Below are 21,185 nucleotides of genomic sequence, written 5' to 3' on the forward strand. Positions count from 1 at the left end.
TGTCCATTTTACACAATAGGTGGTTTCCGACTTCCAAATGCAGTAACGGAGGAAAAGAACCAAAACCAAACCAAACCGAACAGCACACCCTTTCAGAATCATTCCCCGAAGCTGAAAAGTCCTGTGCCAAGGCACTTCACCCTACAATAAAATGAATTAAAGGGGGAAAAAGAGGAGGGGGAGAGGTGTGTGTGTGTAGGGAGGTCAGCATTTACGTTTCTTTGTTTTGCGTGTGGTTGTTAAATACAAATACTCTAGAGAAGGAGCTGCTGGGACTGGCGGGGGGGCGGGGGGGCTGTTTCTCAGAACTGGCTGAATGTGGTCTGTTTTTCCAGCACTTCGAGGTAGTCCGGCTCTGTGTTTAGTTTTGCTTTTAGCTCCAGATACTCGTTCCTGTTGGGCTCTACAAAGACAGTACTGGGGGGGCTGTAGAGCACCGTCTCCCGCAGCCGGGCGTCCCCCGGGCCCGGGTGCAGGTACTGGGGGGCGCGCCTAAGGTCATAGTTGGGGGAGTAGGTGTAGGCGGCGGGGAGCTTGGGGTACTCGGGGAGGGCGGGGCCGGGTGTGCCCAGCGTGGAGGGGGAGTGTTTGTCGGGCTCCAAAATGCCCCTGTAAAAGCGATCGGCGTCTTGCACGGGCGAGAGCAGCTCGTCCCGCGGCTCGATGGTGCTGACGCTGTACGCGGGGCTGCGCGCCGGAGCATCCTCCCCGCCGGGCGCCGGGGGCGGCGGGGGCGGGGGCGCGCTCCCCCCGGGCGGCAGCGGGTGGCTGCTGTAGGTCACCTTGAGCTCGTGGAGGTCTTTGTAATCCTCGCCCGAGTTGCCCTCCCGGGAGCGGTAGATGGGGTTTTTGCACATGTGGCCCAGCGGGTGCGGGATGTACTCGTAGACGTGGCCGGCGGGGGTCTTCACCTTGGGCAGCGCCGCGCCCCCGCCCCCGCCGCCGCCGCGGTGAGGCGGGTGCTGCTGCAGGTGCGGGTGGTGGTGGTGGCCGCCGCCGCCGTACACGCTGTACTGCATGTTGAAGGAGCTCACGTCGGAGTTGTTGGCGCTGGCGTGATCGCCCTGGCCCTTCTTGCGCCGCTTCATCACCAGGACGAAGAGCCCCGCCGCCACGAAGACGGACATGATGAAGACGAGCAGCAGGCTGAGGATCAGCACCGAGAGCGGCACCGAGGAGCCGCCGCCGCCGCCGCCCCCGGGCGCGGAGCCGCCCGCCGCCGCCGTGCCGTTGAGGCGCACGGTGGAGGAGGAGGGGGTGGTCCTGGCCGGCAGCTGGCCCGGGGACGGCGTGGGCGTGGAGACGACGATGTCCGAGTAGTCGGGGCACAGCAGCTCCGCCCGGACCGCCCGCATGTCGCTCTGGGCAAACTTCTTAGGGGACTCGCAGATAACCTGGTCCACCAGGACGCCGGTGTTGAGCTGTTCCAGCCACAGCTTCATGCCCACCACGTCGCAGGTGCAGTCCCAGGGGTTCTCGTGCAGGTCGATCTGCAGCAAGGATTTGAGCTGGTCCAGCACCCCGCTCACCGGCAGGTAGGAGAAGTGGTTGCTCCGCAGGCTCAGCCTGTAGAGAGACAGACCAGAAAAAATGTTCCCTGGCAAAGACCTCAGCAGATTGTTGTTCAAAAACAAGAGCTGAAGGTTGGGGACGGATTCAAAGGTGCCTGCCTCTATTTCCCGGATGACGTTGTACTGCAGGAAGAGGTACTGAAGGCTCTGCAGCCCATAGAACAGCTCCGGGCTCAGCCGCTCGATCCGGTTCCCGTTCAGGTACAGCCTTCGCAAATTAGTTAAATCCCCAAAAGCCCGGTCCTGAATGACCGAGATCCGATTATTGCCCAGATGCAGCAAATCCAGCCCGGTGGCGTCCACGAAATCAGCCCTGCGTACCAGCGCAATGTAGTTTTCTGTCAAATACATCTTCTTGGGATTATAGGGTTTGGGCTGCAGTTCAGAAATGCTCTCAATCTTCCTCTCCTGACAATTGACATTGAGGCCCAGGTCAGAAATCTGCAAGTTGCAAGTGCAGGCAGTGGGGCACTCCAAAGGCACCGGGGATTTGGTCTGGTAGGCAATGCTGGGGCCATAGTTGCTGTATCCCAGGTCTTTTGAGGGCAGGCGGGAAGTGGGGCGCACCCTCGTCTTGTTGGGTTGGCGGGTCCCTTTGGGGGGCTTCAAGGGAGATTTGTAAACAGCTGAAGAAGAAGTGGCCACGGAGTTGACTGAGGCCGGGGTGGTGTGGAAATACCCTGTAGTGCTCAACGGTGTCTGAGGTCTCATTTCATAATCCGAGATGAGCCTCCTGGGACAAAGCTCCTGCTTAGAGACTTCATCCAAGTCTCGACCATGTAAGCGGAAAGGGGTCTCGCAAACCACATCTCCCACCAGAGCAGAGTATGAGATACTGTCCAGCCAATCCTTTAGAGCAATCAACTCACAAGAACAATTCCAGGGGTTTTCCTCCAGCTGCAGCTCCACCACTTTATCCATGTGCTGCAGGAGGCCCACATAGGGCAACAGCTTCAGCCGGTTGCCCCTCAGGTCCAGGTGAGTTAAGGGCACAAAACGGAAAAGGTTGTTGGGCAAACTGGAGAGGAGGTTATCATTGAGAATCAGCACCTGCAACAAATGCAGTTTGCTGAAGGCATTGGGTTCAATAACGCTAATATAATTATAATCGACCTGTAGGTATTCCAAACTCTCTAGCCCAAGGAAAGTGTCATCCCGCAAAAGTTCCAACTTGTTATTGTTCAAGTGCAGCCTCCTTAAACCTCTCAGACCATGAAAGGCCCCAGTTTCGATGTCTTGTATGTCATTGCTCCCCAGATGCAAAATCGAAGCCCCCGTGTAATTGACAAACTGGTTTGGGTACAGCCTGTTCAAAAGGTTCCCAGACAACAAGAGGTGGTAAACAGGGAACCTCGGTGGACTGATCTCAAAAAGGCTGATGATCCCTCTGTTTTCACAGCTCACTGTTAAGATGCTGTCCTTTTCCTCACAAGGACACGCATTATCACAGATTTCCCCATAATACTCAATGCTTTCTGCCCAGGAAAGGACTAGTGATGTTAAAGCAAATGCGATCGTCTGCAGCATCCAGATATGCATTTTTTTGTTGAGGTCCTGTTCCAAAGTTACTGTAGAGCAGCAAGCATACATTTTATTTCCTGTAGGGATAAGGAGAAAAAAAAAGAAAGAAAGTAGCATAATAGGGTAGCCCCGTCACATTAGAAATGGAAACAAAGTTTATATATGTCTTCAGTAGGGTAGAGAAGGGATTGTCCACCAACCAAAACTCCCCCCCCCCTCCCCCTCCTGTCACTTCTAATTCCCACACTTTTGGAAACTGGATGACATGCCTTGATTAAAGGGTTGATGGGCAACTCCTTGCGAGTCAAATGCCTGCGGTGTATAAAAAGGTGAGGTCACGGTAGGAATTGTTCTGGTTCTGTTGGTGTGGGGTGAATTTCAATGCTGCTTTGGATTTCCTTTTCACAACCAGCCCCATAAATATACATAAAATGGCTGTCAGTTTAGTTTCACGTTTCTAATTTAAGAGAAAAGAAACACCATTTTACGAGGTTTCCCACCTCCCCTATTACCCAGCTCCCTCTTCCCTTCAGAACCTCCCTGCTGAACCAGTGCACCAAGGTCTTCCCTCCTTTTACCTTGATTTTTAACCGGTGGTGGAAATACCATGGTAGGAATCCAAAGAAAAATGCTCAGTGCTGAAAATGGCATCTTAATTCAACAGAGGGAATACTGACACATTCTCCACATCACACATTTCTTAAAACTCTTTTATGTTGGTGGTTTTTTTCCTAGCTATACATTTACAAAGCACACACCCACCCACACAGACATGCACACATGCACACACACATGCACACGCGCGCACCCCCAGATGACTTTTGTGCAGGAATTCTTCTGTAATGAGATTAAATACACTAACCTCCTACTTCAGTGCACTTAACAGCTCTCTTCAATTATGAAAATTTTGTATCTTTACAAAAGCAAATAATATTAATTGATATTGGATCCCCTCCCAAGTTATACACAATGTAACAGAGCTCATTTCAAGCAGAAGTCTCCTGTTCTCTATCTCTCTCTCTCTCTCTCACACACACACACACATACACACTCTCAAAAGAAATGTTTTAACCACTCACCCAAAATTTGTGAAAAATGTAAAACATGCAGGTCATCTCCGGAGTCTCATCCATATCTGACATAGCGCTTATTCCCAATGCTCTGCAAAACTAGCCTGGTAGAAGTGGAGAGATCTAAATAGGTCTCATGAAAATATCTCATTGCCAACACTCCAAACATCAGAGTTTCTGATTATGAGCAGCGATGGCTGTCAGTGCTCTTCATCCTTTAGGGGAGAAGACACCCAGGCTGATTAAAAGCCAAGGAGGGTAGAAGGGAAACCCTACCATTGACCTACGTCAGTAATTTAATGCCTGAATTCCACCTAGCAGGAAACAAATCTATCCTTTTTTTGCATTTTTTCTGACTCCTCGTGGCTTTCTTCTACTTCTACTAGTCGAAAAGCAACATGAATAGGGAAAATAAATGCATATTGTGTGTCGGCAGGGGAAGACTAATAAATCATCAGGCTTAAATGCTGGGATCTTGGAGCAGGCTTGAATTTTCTATCGTCCACCTCAGAGCTCCTATTCTCATGAAACAACTCCGGTTTGGAGGAATGCATCCTAAAAAACGAGAAGTCTCAGTACTGCAAGACATCTCCTGTGGCATCAGGTTCAAGGCTGCAAAACTAGCACTTGCAGCAAAGGCAATCATGCAGCAAGAAATCGGAAGTCTCTGTGAATCTCTCTCTAATTCTGATCAGACGTCAACTGGATCGGAATTACTCAAAGCAAAAAGGCTTCACTGCATAAAGGCAGCAGAAATCTTACTCAAAGTCATGTATCTAGCATATTTTTTTCCCAGCTCGATCAGATCCATTTATCCATTAACCAACAGTTCTTCGGAGAAGAAAAAAAAAAAAAGCACCAAACCAACCACAATGACAACCTATTGAAAACCTGCCCGGTCAGTGTTAAACTCCCAGGCATTTTACAACTTTAATTCAATTATGGTTAGCAAAGGAGACAAATACAATTCTCCCTCCCTCTCCTTTTCCCTTTTCCCTTTCTCAGATTTAAAAAAAAAAAGAAAAAAAAGAAAAAAAAAAGGCGGGGGATGGGAGAAAAAAGAAAATAAAGTTGTAGCTGGCTATATGAAGGTTGCAATCCCGCCCTGGAAACCCCTGTGTGCTGCCTGTGTGCTGCTGTTCGCCAGCTCCTACAGAGGTTCGGATTGAGGGGGGGCGGGGGTGGGGGCGACGGGGGGGAGGGGAGAACAGGAAAGGGGTTGCATCGGGATTTTTCTTGCGTGTGTGTCGGTTTTTTTTTTCCCCCCCCGAGGAGTTCAACCCTTAGATTACCGCACTGCATACCCGGCTGGAAGCAGCTTTCAGTACCGCCGACAGCAGCGGCGAGCGAGCAGCGCCAGCCGGACCCGCCACCCAACTGAGGAGCGCCCCGAGCCGGGAGAGATGGCTTCGGGGGAGGGGGCAAACGGCGGGGAACCGGGGGCGGAAAGCAACAGCAGGGAGAGACCCGGCGGGGAGGGGGCGGGAACGAGGAGGGGAGGAAGAAAGGAGGAAAGAGAGCGAGAGAAAAGTCACCGCCGGTACTTACTTGGCCCGCGATCCCCGGGGCCCGGGCATGGTGTCAGCCCATGCGGACGCGGCCGGGCGGAGGGAGGCTGGAGCGCGGGGAGCGGGTGCGGAGCGCGGGCACCCCCCGCACGCAGGCGGCGCCGAGGCACGGCGCGCGCTCGGGGGCGCGCACACGCGGGCACGCGCGCCGCACGCTCACACTCGCGCGCGCGCCCCCCTGGGCGGCCGCGGGGGCGCGCCCGCCGCGCACGCGCAGTGTGGCGCGCGCCCGGCCGCCCTGTGGCGGGGCGGGGGCGGCCGGCGGAGCGGAGCGGAGCGCTGGGCCCGCGCCTCGGAGCGCGGCGGGGAGCGAGGGAGGGAGGGGAGCGAGGGCGGGGCGGCGGCGCCGGGCGGGGGCCGCGCTGCGGGGCGGGCGGGTGTCCCTGGTGACGGCGCGGCGGCGGCTGCTGCTGCGGCCCCGGCCCCGTGGGGCGTCGCGCAGCCCTCCCGCCCGGGCACCCCGGGCACGGCACACACACCACAGGCCGGTACCAGCCCGCCCCGCCCCGCGCACCCGGGCTGCCAGCGCACTTGGGCCAGCGCGGGCCAACTTTCCCCGCGCTCGCCGCCGCTCTGGAGCCCTCCCGCTCCCGCTCCCCTCGGGCGGGGTCCGCAGCCGCCCCGGCCCCTCCCGCAGCGCTCGCCGGCCGGAGCGGAGCGGGGCCGCGCCGAGGAGCGGCTGCAGCCGGGGCCCGGCGGTCGCCGCTGCCGTGCGGTCCCTGTGCCGCCTTCGCGGGGCCGCGGGGCGGTCGCGGTGAACACAGCGTGTCGGCTTTGGCTGCACGTTCTCCGACATCGGGGGCGCGGGCGTGTCGGAGCCGTTCAGCTTCACTTTTTTCTTCTGCCCACCCCAGCCGCGGGTCGCGGGAGGAGCGGGGGCACGGGTGCGACAGCAGCATCTGAGACACTGTGCGGCCGCTCCCCGCGGAGCCGGCCGCGCTCCCGGGCGCTCCAGGCGCGGTGCAGCACCTCCCGCCGCCGCCAGGTGGCAGCGCAGGGCGGCGCACGGGCCGTGCGGGGCAGGGAGGGGGCGATGCCGCCACCGGCGCGTTCCCTTTGCTCCCGGCGGGATACCGCCGCTGTTAGGGGCGCATTGGACCGCAGAGGGGCTCTCCGTGCCAAGGCTGCCTGTACCTCTAGGGATTATTTTTATTCCGATTAAATTTCGAGTTTTATTTTCGGCGATGCGTGTTCGGTTGATGTTAAAAAAAAGAAGTTAGAAGGCGACATAATTGCATAGGTGCAAAGACGTGCGCCTGTTCGCATTTGTGTATTAATGGCTGTTATGTGCTGTCTAGGCTGTGGTGCTAAATCTAATGGGTGTTGTGCGCACAGGGACACTCGGAGTGCACCCCGTGTGCGCAGCACAGAGGGTGGAATTCAGCTTTAAGTCAAAGGTAATGCGAGATGTATTTGTCCCTCTGTTTTTTCTGTACAATGTAAGCACTGAACAATACTCTGTCTGTGGTATGTGATTTCTGTGCAGCTGTATCTTCAGCAGACCTCTGTTCATGCATATCTTAACATCCCAACATGCTAAACCTAAAAATTATTGTTAAAAAATTATCTTGTTTGTGATGCTCTGCCTTCCCTAAAAGGCATATTTGCCTTCTCTGCAAACATAAAAGAGTATGACTCAAATCTTGTTTCCCCAGGCTTGAAATAAGCAAGATCTGGTATTTGGATGGAAGACAAATTTCTTATATGGACTAGGTAATTTTCCTGACCTTGCAGAAGCTCTTGGAACTCTTCTCAGTGGGACAAAGTACATACTTAGGTTCTTAAAGGATCACTGCCTTTCCTGTTTCGATGCAAACCCAGTTAGTTCAGTGGAAGGTTTTGAAAAGCTTTTGATTGTGTTCCAAGGTTTTTTCAGTCAGGAAAAAATACCAAACCATACCCCTTACACTTTTTTTCCCCCTACATATACTCTTTTAAGCTTTTCTAAGATGCAACATGGAATTTATGATAGTGAAACAAACATACAAAAAAATCATAGATACTAAACAGAGATGTCTTACAGGAGTTTCCTATGGCCTCACTATTTTTGAATAATATCTTTATTTTGAATTAATAATTCTGCATTTTGAATATATGGGATTCTATCCATATATGCTTGCATTTTTTAGGCCTGTCATATTTATAACATCTGCCTGTGTTTCTATGATATTTTTCTCTCTTACATACAAAATTAGATACACATAAATACTTTTTTATTCATAACAGAGAAAGATATTTTACATAACCTTGTCAGCTAGGCTGAGCTTAACTCCTTCTTGAAAGTGTTTTGGAGAAGTTGACATAAGTCTGAAATCATGTTAAAAGCTATCATGTTAAAGTTAACATTGTAGATATATTTCAGTTTAATTTTTCTGGTCCTGTGCTAGTGAGATATTGAAAAGCATCGTAAGTAGAAAGTCTGATTTAATAAAATCTTAATTCCAAGTTTTTTAGACTGCTAGATGGTTTTAGTAGCATGTGGGAGGTTTAAATAGTTATTAGTGTAGAAGTGTCATGCTGTTGTTCCATTCATTCTTATTCTTAGTCCAAAAGTATTTCTAGCAGTGAAAAGTTATATCTGAATATTTGAACTAGAACTATAATTTTAAACAAAAGCACAAACATTAAACAGGAAATGATACTAAATTTATGAAAAATACATTTTTTATCATAGTGTTGCCTCTTGCTAATTTATTTTTCATCTGCCTTTGATTAAACTGGAAAATCCTAAACTCCTTTAAACTGAAATACTCAGGAGGAAAGATGGAAATCATTCATATAATCCTCATATGGAGTACAGTTAGAGGGACCTGAATGAGGACTGAGCAAGAATAAAGATAGTTCAACAAAAGCAGATGAGGGATCCATGCATTATGTCTACAACTTGTGAGTGTTCAGGTCTACCCTCTTTCTAAGTCCTTCAATTTATACCATTGGCAGGAACACTTGATCTAGCATGTGGAACCAGATATGGGAAAACAGGAATTTGGAGGTTCCAAAGCTGTTGAAAGAAATATATTGGAACAGAAGGATAGACACTCTTTATGAAAGACAAAGAAAGTGTTGAAATAATTTAATGTTAATTCAGTAAGACATGTTAAGGAGTGAAGGCTCTTAACAATAAAATAAAGCAATAAAGATGTTAAATTTGAGGGTGAAGATGAGATAGTGTCCACTTGAATCAAAATCATTGAGAAAAGGGTAGGAAAAATACTTCATAAGGGTGCAACTATGATGAATCTATTGGTGTGGATTACAGCTGGAAAATAATGCCTACAAATATGGGGGGAAATAAAGCTAAAGATGAGATTTTGCTGATGCTTGCCCATAAGATATCGCATAGATCTGCATGGTCACACAAAGTTCAACCAATGTTGCTGGGGATAACATGAATTTGAACATGATAGAGGATCACTTCTTTTATGGAACAGATATTGAGCAAGCAAAGGACAAGGATAATTTAGATGAAATTTTAGTAAGTGATAGGAACTGCAGGATAAACTAATGATATAAAATAATCCTAAGTATAATGGTTTCAAGCTTTTCTACTTCATGTGAAGTTTCAAGACAGAAGAACGTGAAGGATCTGTAACTGCAGTCCAGTGTTTCAGAAAGGCAAATTCAGATATAAAAAACTTTAGTGAGTACTAGAAGAAGAATTCAGATAAGACAGATGCTACTTTATGTAAAAACCCCAAATATTATTGAATTTTTATAGTGGAGGAGGAGGGGAGAAACAAAATAACCCACCTAAACTGGAATGAAAAAGAATTCCCAGGTAAAAAGCCTTAAGCAAGTTGTTACGAGTAAGCACAAAAAGAGAATTAAAAAAAAATATTGATTAGCAAGAAGAAATCTACATCAATAATTAGAAGGCATAAAAACAAACTGAGAATGGTCAGAAACCTTATTAAATAAAAACTTGCTCAGAAACCCAAAATAGAGTAAAACCTCTTTAAGCAATGTAACTAAAATGAGAACTCAAGAAGTGGGATGGTTGTTAAACGATGGGATGGACATTAAGAATAAAGTAGGCCAAGACTAAATAGGTACCAGAAAAGTTTCCTCTGTTTCTGGTAAGAATATATGTAAATTTTGATATCTAGTGAAAATAGGAATAGGGTAAGAGAAATCACGTCCTCAGTGTATCAAACATAGCACAAGCATTTGGCCCAGCAGTTTCATGTCCTAAAATCCTGAAGGGATCAGCTCCTTACACATAGCACTGATTTAAGGGTATAAGGTAAGTGAGTCTGGACAGAATTTTTAGACAAAATTAGAGGTCTTTCGGAGAAACAGATGTGTTGAGATAAATATATGTGCAAATATATATATACATATACTATCTAAATATTTTACAATTGTCTTATTTTCTATATTTTAACATGTCAGTATTTCTAAAGTCAATTAATGTATTTCTACATATTGCTTTCTTTTGGTCTAGGCTGATCAGAAGTAGTGTGCAATTGAATAATGCATTCTACAAACTCAAGAATTAAAGCTTTTGCTATACATTGGGAAGATCCAAGTCTATAAAAAATTCCAGACATTTAAAGATAGTAGTTCAATCAGGAAGGGATTATAGGTTGCTATTATAAATGAAGTATTTATATAAAGGGAAAAGAAGAATGTGATTCTATGATGTATTAGAGTATCATAATAGGTAAGAAGGTAGTATTAGTATTGTAAAGGATGTGCTTTTTCATGTGTTTCTGGTGTATTATGCATGGTTCTGGTCATACACTGAAAGATACTAAAATGAAGTCTAAAGATCAGGAAGAAGCTATAGTAATTAGGGCATGGAAAATATGTCTACAGAAGAGAGATTAAAAAACCTAAATTGAATACATAGCCAAATAGATACTGAAAGGACATATGAGTCCTTACAAATGCATTTTTAATTAAATATTAAAAAAACCCAAACCCAATAAAAACTCAAACAAGAATGTACTTGAACTGAAGAGGAGTGTTGGCATGCCATCAAATGCTTATATATTGATTATAAAAACCTAGGAAAGGGAAGAAGTTTACTGACTGTTTGAGACTGGAAAGGTCTTCCAAATAGGTAATCAGGCCAACATTTTTTTTTTTTTTTTAAATAGAACTTGAAAATAAAAAAACTGTGTAATTGAATGGGACAGTTTCTGTTAGAAAAGAGACATTTGTGGCAAGTTGGAAAGGAAAGGGCTTTTTGAAGAAGTTGGGATATGTTTTTTCTACACTTATACTGTATCTCTTCTCTGCCTGAGGGCTTACTGCAGGCTCTCAGGTCAGGTAGGATGTTTTCTCCCTTTATTGTATAATTTAGATTCTGAGTTATGTTAATTTTTTTCTTTCTTTTGTTCTGCTGTGTATAGTGGGACATGCTATAACTCCTAGAACATTCTGCAAAGAATATCTAACATATTTCCTCCTATTGAGGGGGTCTCCACAGACCATTGGCAGTGCCCTTTTTTCTCTTCTTCCTCCCTTTTTTCTTTTTCCCCAAGGAAGATTTGAGTTTTGACTTTTGTTCTTTACTGCAAATTAAAGGTTTTGAGTCAGTGAGAAGTACAGTCTAGACTAAAAGTTCTGTAGATCTCTTTTTTTTTGTTTGCTTTAAACTAAATATTTAGTATATTGTAACTCTCAAGTGTGAGGATGTAGAAATATAGATAGTCCCTTTCAGCAATATGCTTCTATCACTACTTATGAAAATCTAATTCAATTCAGTTCCATTATCTCCAATATACTAACTAAATTTTCAGCATTTTCAGTAGGACATGGCATGGATTAAGTGGCAAACTGCAAAAAATCTCTCTGAAATTTCCTAAACTGTTCTGTCACTGTACCTTAGTTCTGACTTTTCATTTCTCTTATCTTCTTGCTATACTTAGGATTATCAAATAATTAAAATTATTTCATGTAAGATATGTCTAATGTAAGGTACCTAATCTATCTGTAATAACTGAAATAAAAGGATTCTGATTTCTTCTGGATCTGAACACTTCCTCTGGGATAGCTTCTTAGTTTTCCTGGTGGAAGCTGTAGAGTAGGAGAAGAAGTTCATTAATATCCTTGCATACAGGAGTAACCTTAAGGTACAAATCTATCAGGCTATTCTTTTCTTTCTGCTTTAATTTTATTACTCTAAGCAAAACAGATTAAACAGGAGAAACTCCAAGAACTACCAGGTGTTTTTTGCATTAATGGTTAAAACATTCAATAGAAGGAGCAGGCTTAAAATTTCTACACTACATTAGTTAGCAGAAATTTGAATATGATCAGTATACTATCCCTTAAATTCAGTGACTGACCTGTCTCATCCTTGTTCACTTTGGGGAAGTTAAGCATCCCACGAGAATTTCTAATGAACTGTTCCTCACAAGCGACAAAAGCAGGGAAGTCAGAAATTGAGAACTGGAGATTATGTATAAATTAGACTTCCAAGTGATTCAGTAGTAACAGACAGCACTAATGTAATTTCAAATGTCTTTGAAAAAGATTGCTGCAGGAAATACAGCAAGAAATGTTGATCCTTGAGGCACATGAATGTACCCAGCAAGAACTCTGGCTGTCTCAATGGTTTCTGAATATGGGATCTAGGCCCTGTAAATGATAGGTAAGACTATATATATATATATATATATATTTGTATTTTTTATATAAATATATATGCACATATATATTGCTAAAGTTCACCCTGCATAACTTTAAGTGGATGCAGGTGCTTAACTTCAGGTTTTGCCATTTAATTTTTTTTTTAATCTATTTGAACACACAGTAATTAATACAATAAAAAGATAAATCCTTAATCTAACTTTTTCAAGAAAACAAATCTACTCCTATGCATTTCTACATAATATGTTTTAACACATATTTACAAAATATAACCATAATCCATCTATCAGTTTCACGTATTTATGTACATACATTCACAGTCTGATTCTCAGCAGCTTTGTCCTTACTTAAAATAAATATGAAAATTTATTTACAAATTATAATCAAAAATCAATCTATTATTTTACAATTCTACCCAAGAGGCACTATAACTGTGTTATGATGATTAAGGGAAAGTGGGAAATATTTTGTTTTGTTTTGTCTTTTGAAGTACGTAGACTCACTCCAGTAAAAATTCAAAAGCCTCAAAGTGAACTGAATTTGCGTATTTTGGCTACTCGGCATGACCTGAATTTCATACCACTGGTGGCTCCTCTAGGTCTTCCTAGAGGGGATTTTTCATCCGTTTTTGCCACTAGGTGTCCCTATATGTGTGCGGGAAAATCCGCACTTAGTTGATGGAACCATTCGCTTAAGGAGGAGGAGAAATTGTGCGGGAGGAGTAGAAAAGATGATAGTAAACCTCCTTCATGATTTTGTGTTCTGTTTGACAACTGTCTTGCATATTACTGGAGAAAAAATATGAATGGATTGATGATTGTGCAGTGGTATTTCAGAACAAACATTTTTTAAAAAGAAAAATGGATAATAATTTGCTCATAGATATTATATAGTCTTTTTGATGTTACATAGTTTTTTTAATATTATTTATTTATATATATATAAATCGGAAAAAGTCTTCTGAAAACATTTCAGTCTGCTTTATGTTTGGTAAATTTATTATAATTTTAAAATTATTAATACCATTTGGAATAAAAAATGGATTTTCACATAGTAAACACGATCAATTATATAAGTCAAAGAATGATGAAGAAATGTATAATGTGATTAACTTCTCTAGAACATCTTGATAAATGGGATCTTTCAAGAATTAAGAGCCTTTGATGGATTGTACAGCCCTCTAACCCTTACAATTAATGTTTAAATAGATCGCTAGTAATGGAAAATAATGTGGTTTAGACCTCAATTCTTTTGATAATCAAGTGGCCATTAAATGTTACGCAAACATTCTTCTAGCGGGTTAGTTGATAATCAAGGTCAGCAGCTATCATGACATGAAAGCTTTAAAAGTTATTATTATTGCCTATTAAAAATAGTAAGAAAAAAACCCCAATAAAAGTAAAAATTAAAAGATTTTTTTTCTTTCAGTTATAAGAAATAGGATTGAACAGACACCTCAAAGTATTAAATGATTATTTTCTCTGACATCAAAAGGCTGCATGTACAATGAGAGCAGGATTATACTGATTTTGTCCAGAAAACAGGGTTGTTGAGAAGTGTGTTCTCTTTTTTCAAAATACAGACCTTTACTTAAAAGACAGGCAAGCAAACAAACAAGCTTTCATCCTTTCCAATACCATTCAATACATGACTAGAGAAAAACTACTTTTGTGAATCATAATTCCGAGCTTACTTCTTTTGAACATGTAGAGAACAATAGCTCTTTTTTGGAGATGTAAGCACTGTCAAATGTTTTACTTCTGGACTTCTATATCACACATAGTCTAAGAATTTGGAATTATAGGAGGAGATTTTATTTTAAATGTATTTACTACTATCAGTATAATTTTGTTGGAATGTCTCTACTTGTTTTAAGGAAGTCACGGTCTTGGTTTAAAATTCGAGCCCATAGTCTTCTAACGCAAGAGTGAGTTGCAAGTCCACTGCAATGAAAACTTATGCCTTGGTGAATACATTAGTGAATCATGCCTTATTATTCTTCATTAGCCTTGTGTACTTCAACACCAGTATGATAATCTGGTATTTGGTTTGGATTTCCACTTGTTTATTTAAATTCAGTTAAATTTAAGTATATCTCCTCAGTTGACAAGACTGAGTTTTGACAGACCAAAAAAGCTATAAGACAAATTTATTAAATAAAAAATGAAAACCTGTCTTTAAAGATACTGCAGTGGGTTCCCATAGTCTTCGTACCACAGGCTGGGATTAGGCCACTTTGAGTATCTATCACAACTTTTTTACCGTGGGCAATGGAAGGAGAAGAACTGGTGCTTTATCATTCAATATGAAGAAATAGAACGTGAGATTTGTGAGCAAGGAATATTAAACATTATTGTAGACAAGTGGAAATAAGAATCTGTGTTTTATAATCACTAAAATAACTGAGTAATACAAGTGTTTTATTAGTTTACCAGTGAAGCTATGAGTTTCAGTGAAAAATGATAGTGATATGTCATAAAACTTGTTGTATATACTCCCTATATAAAGCATAAAGATATCTTGCAAGACACTAAAGATACATTATATTGAATAAAACAAAGTCATCATAACTATATGATCACCTTAGTTAAGAATATCAAAATGCCCTGCAAGCACTGTTTATATAATGCAAGTTGTACAAGTTATAATACACCAAGAACCTTCTCATACTCTTTGGTAAAGATCAGTACTGTTAAAATCTTCAAAGGAAAAGATTCTGAAGAGCAGTTTATCTCTGCATAGAGGTGGTGTGAAAGTTATATCTTAATGTAATTTCAGCTCTAGATTTCTATACCTATCCCTGTGGAACAAAAACATCCTACAAAGCTTAAGTAGAAATCCACAAGGGGTTTTACTATGTATTGCTCTTACGGTGGTACCCAGTAGCTGCAAATGGCATTCTCCACTAGACATATCTGGTCAAGTAGCATCAAGCCATGGTACTGTTCTGTAACCTGTGACTTAGAGAAAATATTTTGGAGAGAGAATGTCAGTCTTACTGACATCCAGTGGTAACTGAATAGTGGGAAATTACTTAACTGTGCTTGGCTACCTGTAAATTTGAAGCCACGGTAGAAAAAGCAGATGAAAGAAAGGCGAAAGAGAATATTATCCTCAGTCTTTATTTCAGGAGTGGAAGGAAAATGAGATCAGTTAACTCAAATGTTGCATATGGAATGTCAAATAGCCTATTAAATTAATTATTTTCTTAGAGCTCCCTTTCCAATATCTCATCCAGAATATGAATCAGACTCCTAATATAGTAAAATGTTGGAAACATTTGATGTCCTTTTATGTCTTGCTTCAATCCTTTTTTTTTTTTTTTAATGCAAATTTATTGCTGAAAATTTTGGCAACAGGGAATTTTAGTAAATAAGAATATCAGTCCCTAAATCATGAAGTCTACCTTGCTTAGGATGAACTTTAGCCTTTGAAGTCTATATAGGCTCTGCAAGCTTCAAGATTTGTTAAGAGGCGGTCTACATTTATAAAATGTTACCTACTTCTGAAATGCATCTATGCAGTAGTAAATTAAATTAAATTAAATTAAATTAAATCATTGCTTCCACTGGAACAATTTCCCAACTATTTTTGGAAAAGCAAGAAATATTTTAATAGCTTTTTGAAGGCAGATGAAGTACTTTGTTTTAAAATAATCTTACTAGGCAACCGTGAATGGTGTCTAAATCAGGACCAATTCATCTCAAGTACTGTCCTGATAGTGATGTGAGATGGGCATCTCTCAACGATTATTCTAATTACCTGAAGTCTTCTCTAAATACATGTCCCTCTCTACCAATCGAAGGGATATAATGCATTTAGGTTAGTGTGTTTTACCTAAAATCAAGTGGGCTTAATACATACTTGACAAATGGTTAGTCAATGTATACATTGGTCAGTCAATATAAACCAGGGATACCTGAATATAACTGTAAAGAGATAAAAACATATTTAAACTTTATGTTGTCTGTTGTCTTACTGACATAGATGGGGCTTGCTGGGAAATATAGTGCTGCTAATCATGAGGTGAATATTGTGTCAAAATTCAGACTTCCATTAGCAAATTTCTTTTATAAACTTAATATTACAAGAAAAACCCTAAGTTCTTTCAAAAATTATTTCATATTGTAGCTAGCAAGTGCTCCTGAGAATTTCTCTACAACCAACTTCAGTTTATCTGGTTATATCTGTAATAATATATATTTCCTGTTTGTTTTTCTGTTAGATTGATATGCTTGGACATATGGATTATTAAACAGCTGTCAGGATTGATGTGATAGCAGACCTCTGTATCAGAAAGGGGTTTTTGTCTATTTGCTTTTTTGCTGTTACACATTGATTAAAATCTCAAATAGATGCCATAATAGGAAATCAATTTCCTTGCTTTGTACTTACATTTTCTTATAATAGAAATTCCTGTGTATTTGACAAATTATATTTAATGAAATGAGCAAATTAAATTTGTATTTTATTTACTGTCACTACATATTCCTTTGTTCTTAATAATATTTTTAACCAGCATTTTTTTTGTTTGCATACACTTAATAGAGCTCAGTGGTTAACCTTCACACCCAAGATGAAATGGAATAAGTGTCTTTGTTATGCTGAAGGAAAAGTATAAACAAATACAGAAAAATGTTGTCATCCCTTGCCTATGAAATTTGCAGATGTGACAGGATATTCAGAACAATAACTTCATGTGATTTATCAGTACTGACTGCTGACTGCCACATTTTAATTTGCTACACTAACACTCAAAATGCTACTGTAAAACATAGACCTTTTGTTTTGCATTCCTCCTTTTGACAGAAACTGATTTAATTGACTTGTGTGTCCATGTGTTATCTTCATTCCACATTCCTAGCTGGAAGAATGTAGGACAATTGTGAAAAACCTTCTGACCTTTCTCGATATGACAAGTATATAATCTCTAGCCATTCAACATATATACTGCTGCTTACAGCATACTTTCTCAAATAAAGACAATATTTCTGAATATCTAATATATTACTTATATAGAGTAAAAAGTAATGAATCTTCTCACTTTACAAAAAAACCCCACCTATTATCCAAATTATTTTATTATTTTTAATATGTAATTTAATTTTTCTTTTTTGCAAGTAGGAATAAGATTTGCATGCCAGAAATATACCCCTATATATTATCCTGTGTAAGAAATAGCTCTGATAATGCCATACAGTTTTTCTTCACACCTGAAAAACTTATTTATTGCCTTGATCACTTGCCTTGAATACTCTTCCACTAAGGATGGGATTCTGTCAATTGTTTTCATGAATGAAACTGTTAATTCAAGCTGTTAGTTTACAGACTGCCAAAGCTTTCAAGAGTTTGTTTAAAGATTCGGCATGTAAGTTAGGTAAATTAACACCTGAGAAAATGCATCACATGGTGTTTATTTTTGCCATTGTCATTTATTCCCTTTTTTTTTACATAACTTCCAGTAGAAGTTTGTTGATAACAACAGATATAAAAGTTAGAGCTTCAGTGAACTAATATATTGAATAATATCTTGAGAGAAAGTTGTGGATAGTTCAGGGACTTGCATGCTTAAAGGGGGCTGAGGTGGACTTCAGATATCTCAGAATATAAGTGAAGACAGTTCCACTCAGAAGAGCTTTCTGTGACACGTAATTCTGAAGAGGCAAGAAAATGTTCCTGTGGGAGATGAGCTATTCTTACTGGAAAAATTCAAGCACGGCAAATAGGTACTGGAGCATAATTTAAAGGAGGCTTATCTGCTCTAGGCTGTCCCTGTACTTAATGGTAAACAGGTGTTAAAAGCCTCCTTAAGATCTGAATCATCCTCTCAGGAAAGCTATTTCTTTCGGTTGACTATGTCCCTTTATCCCTCTGGGAAAGTAAGTATCTAAAATAATTTACAGGCTCATTTAGGGGCTGAAAGCTAGATGGGAAAAAGTCAGGTTCAGGAATCTATTTTTGGCTGTGCCAGAACTCACTAAAAGTGAGTAAGCATCCATGCTGCTAACCTCAGTTCTGGAAATTAAGAGAAGCAGCTTACATGAAAATTCTGCACTATTATGTTATGTTCTCTAAAGCTTAGTAATAAAAGAATTGAGTTGGAGATTTTGTCTGTGGGAATTCTAATCGTAAACCAGATGAATTCACAACTCTGAGGGACAAAAGATTCTGACACAGACAAAAATTATGTTTGACTGAGTCAGTCTGCTAAAAGAAATTTTTTTATTAACCCATATCAAAATATTCCGTGTTATATTATAACTCAGAGCAAGCCTGTTTAAGAGTTAATTAGCCTTACATTGCTCCTTCACATCTCCCAAAGGAAGTACAATGCACATGAGAAATTCACATTTGGTTGCTGAAAAGTTGTATGTCTTAAATGCAGCTCTTGACTTCCAATCACTTCATTGCTCTGCTGAGATCTTTCCCAGTGCTGTTTTTGACCTACTAACTTTTCTGCAGTCAATTTCTTTTTGGAGCGTGGAGAATCAGAAATTGTCTCATGTCAAATATTTAACTCTTTAGCGTGAGTGACGTGCCATACGTTCATGTATTATCTACAGCCTAAAATGTACCACAGAAAGATCCTGTAAGAGGTCTTTTCTTGTCATGTCCTTCAACATACACAGTCCAACCTGGAAGTGATAGACATTGTGATAGTTACACTAGTTCAGAGAGTGAGGAATATCTCCTCTTCGCAGCCTTAACATTGTGACTCATTACAGCTAACTTTTCTGATCTCATCCCTTCACATCTTAACCAGATAATGGCACTTACTCTAATCCTGAGGAGGGTGGAGTCGCCTAATGCAAGGTTAGCTCTATGCTTTTATCAGTTATAAAACTGATTATTGAAAAGCAATTAAAAACAACTACTATAAAAAGCCAATGACTTTAATAATGGCTCACAGCATATTCAGTCTAAATGCTTTAAATTAATATCAAGAAACTTTGGCCTGGAGCATTGAAGCTTTTTTTTTTTTTTTTTTTTTTTTTTTTTTTTTTTTTTTTTTGAAGCTTACAATATTCTGAAAACTGCTGACAAGAATTTTACTTTGTTTCTTCTTGTTATTCTGTTGTTGCTAGTCTATTGATTGTGGCATTCTGGTTTCTTTGTAAAACATCTGACTTGATTCTGTCATAAATCATATATTTATTTTATTAAATAAAATACATTTTTTATGCCTAAGTTAATATCTTGAGGTTTATATTTTTTTGGTTTTATGTTTGTTTTTCTCCAACTCTGCTCCTGAGTTCCTCTGTAATTTGATACTAAATTACTGAGTTTACAGATCATTAAAAACAGAGTATTTGGCTCATCTGTCACATGTATCTCATTCAAGGAATATTCCAGGAAGAGTATACCACTCACATCATTCTATTTAGTTGTAAAATCTGATGAGACTACTCCTTTCATACAGAAGTTCAGTGCTAAGAAATTATGACTTAGGAATTTGATGAATTGATTTTAACTGTCCCTTCAAATTGACAGGTTTCAAAATCACACTTCTTGCTCAGAGAAAGCACTGTGTGTAGCAGGCTAGGCTTTTATATTTTCTAAAGCCAGTTATGGATCTAAATATTGAATAGTTTTCCTCTCTTTCTTTTGGCTTCTTTCCATTTATAGTAGTCAGTCAAAAATCTTTCAAATGATCCAAGCAGCCTTAAGCCAGAATTCCACTCCAGGAATGCCTTTTCACTCTGAGTGTTTGCAGCATTCAATTTGGTTATATAGTAGTTCCACATGACCTTTTCAAACTCTAAACAGGGTTACAGCAGGGTTACTTTTTCAGTGATATAATTTAACAATATAAAAAGAACTGTATGAAGTTGTGATGCATGGTGTAGTGTTACAAATGTTGGACAATTCCTTCCTTCACAGTTTGACAAAACTGATCAAAATGGTTATAATTTCCTGTGGTGTTTTTACCAAAAATGTGAAATTACTCCATAACTGAGGGTAAATGCTTGCAGTTATTCATTTTTAAAGAACACAGAGTTTGCAAAGATCTTAAAAAGATAGTTTTGCAATCAAGAGGAAAATCCTCTTTGGTTCTATCAGAATAGAGAGTGCAGATATTATTTTCTTCCACTCCACATGCCTATCTTACATTTGCAAGTTGAGAATAAGTGATCATAATTATCAGACTCTTGAATATTCTCATGTAAATAGGAACCAGTTCCAGAGATTCTGAAGATTAATGTGAGATGAACTTTGAGATCCAGATGAATTCTACTGTGTGGCATTAAAGTTTCCAGCTGATCACTTGTTATGCAAGCTTCTCACCATTAAAATGTCAGGATTTGTAAATGCACCAGACTATAATTGCCAAAACTTTTAACTGAAAAAGACTTAAAGATTCTGTTTCACAGCATGGAATTTGCTGCTTCTCTGGAATTAACTTTGTGATGAGGATAATTTAGATTTTTTAAAATCAGCCAGTAATTACATACTGAAAAAAATCTGAATACATTCTAAAATACCTACTGTACAGTGAAAAATACTAAAAAATGGTATTTCCTTAATAAATTATACTAAAGCAGGACAATTTAAATTCTTAAATGCATTTTTCTGGTGTCTACCCTTCTATTATATTTCAATTTTTTCTGTATTGGAGATACGAGATAGTACCAATACAAGGGCAAATACACACACTTGCCTTTGCTTCATATAGCCTATGGTCACATCATATTTCAAAGGCAGTATTGTGTCTGCTCCTCTCAAAGATTTTTGGGGTCAGCCTGACCCTTGAATAAGGTTCCTCTCCACAGAAAATCGATAGCTTTGTGATAAGAGAAGAAGATGCTTGCAGTATCAGTTCAGGACAAACATCAAAAGGGTGTCTCTGCAGATGG

General features: G+C 40.7%; 1 protein-coding gene across 4 annotated transcripts; it reads right to left on the bottom strand.

Moving 5' to 3' along the window:
* Positions 1-283: 283 nt before the first annotated feature.
* Positions 284-5,808, bottom strand: SLITRK5 (SLIT and NTRK like family member 5). 4 transcript variants are annotated; one of them, XM_083854643.1, is made up of 4 exons: positions 5,711-5,808; positions 4,172-4,266; positions 3,362-3,549; positions 284-3,169 (listed from the first exon to the last, which is right to left on the bottom strand). In XM_083854643.1, exon 4 carries the CDS (start codon positions 3,159-3,161, stop codon positions 303-305), a length of 2,859 nt encoding a protein of 952 aa, XP_083710769.1. In that variant the 5' UTR covers positions 3,162-3,169; positions 3,362-3,549; positions 4,172-4,266; positions 5,711-5,808; the 3' UTR covers positions 284-302. The 4 variants fall into 4 exon arrangements, with proteins under 4 accessions (XP_083710769.1, XP_083710768.1, XP_083710770.1 ...); XM_083854642.1 differs by having other exon boundaries at positions 4,172-4,377; positions 5,711-5,806; XM_083854644.1 differs by lacking the exon at positions 5,711-5,808 and adding an exon at positions 5,467-5,532.
* Positions 5,809-21,185: the final 15,377 nt, after the last annotated feature.

Source organism: Zosterops lateralis (genome assembly GCF_965231275.1).
Source record: "Zosterops lateralis genome assembly, chromosome: 2".
NCBI classification, from domain to species: Eukaryota; Metazoa; Chordata; class Aves; order Passeriformes; family Zosteropidae; genus Zosterops; species Zosterops lateralis.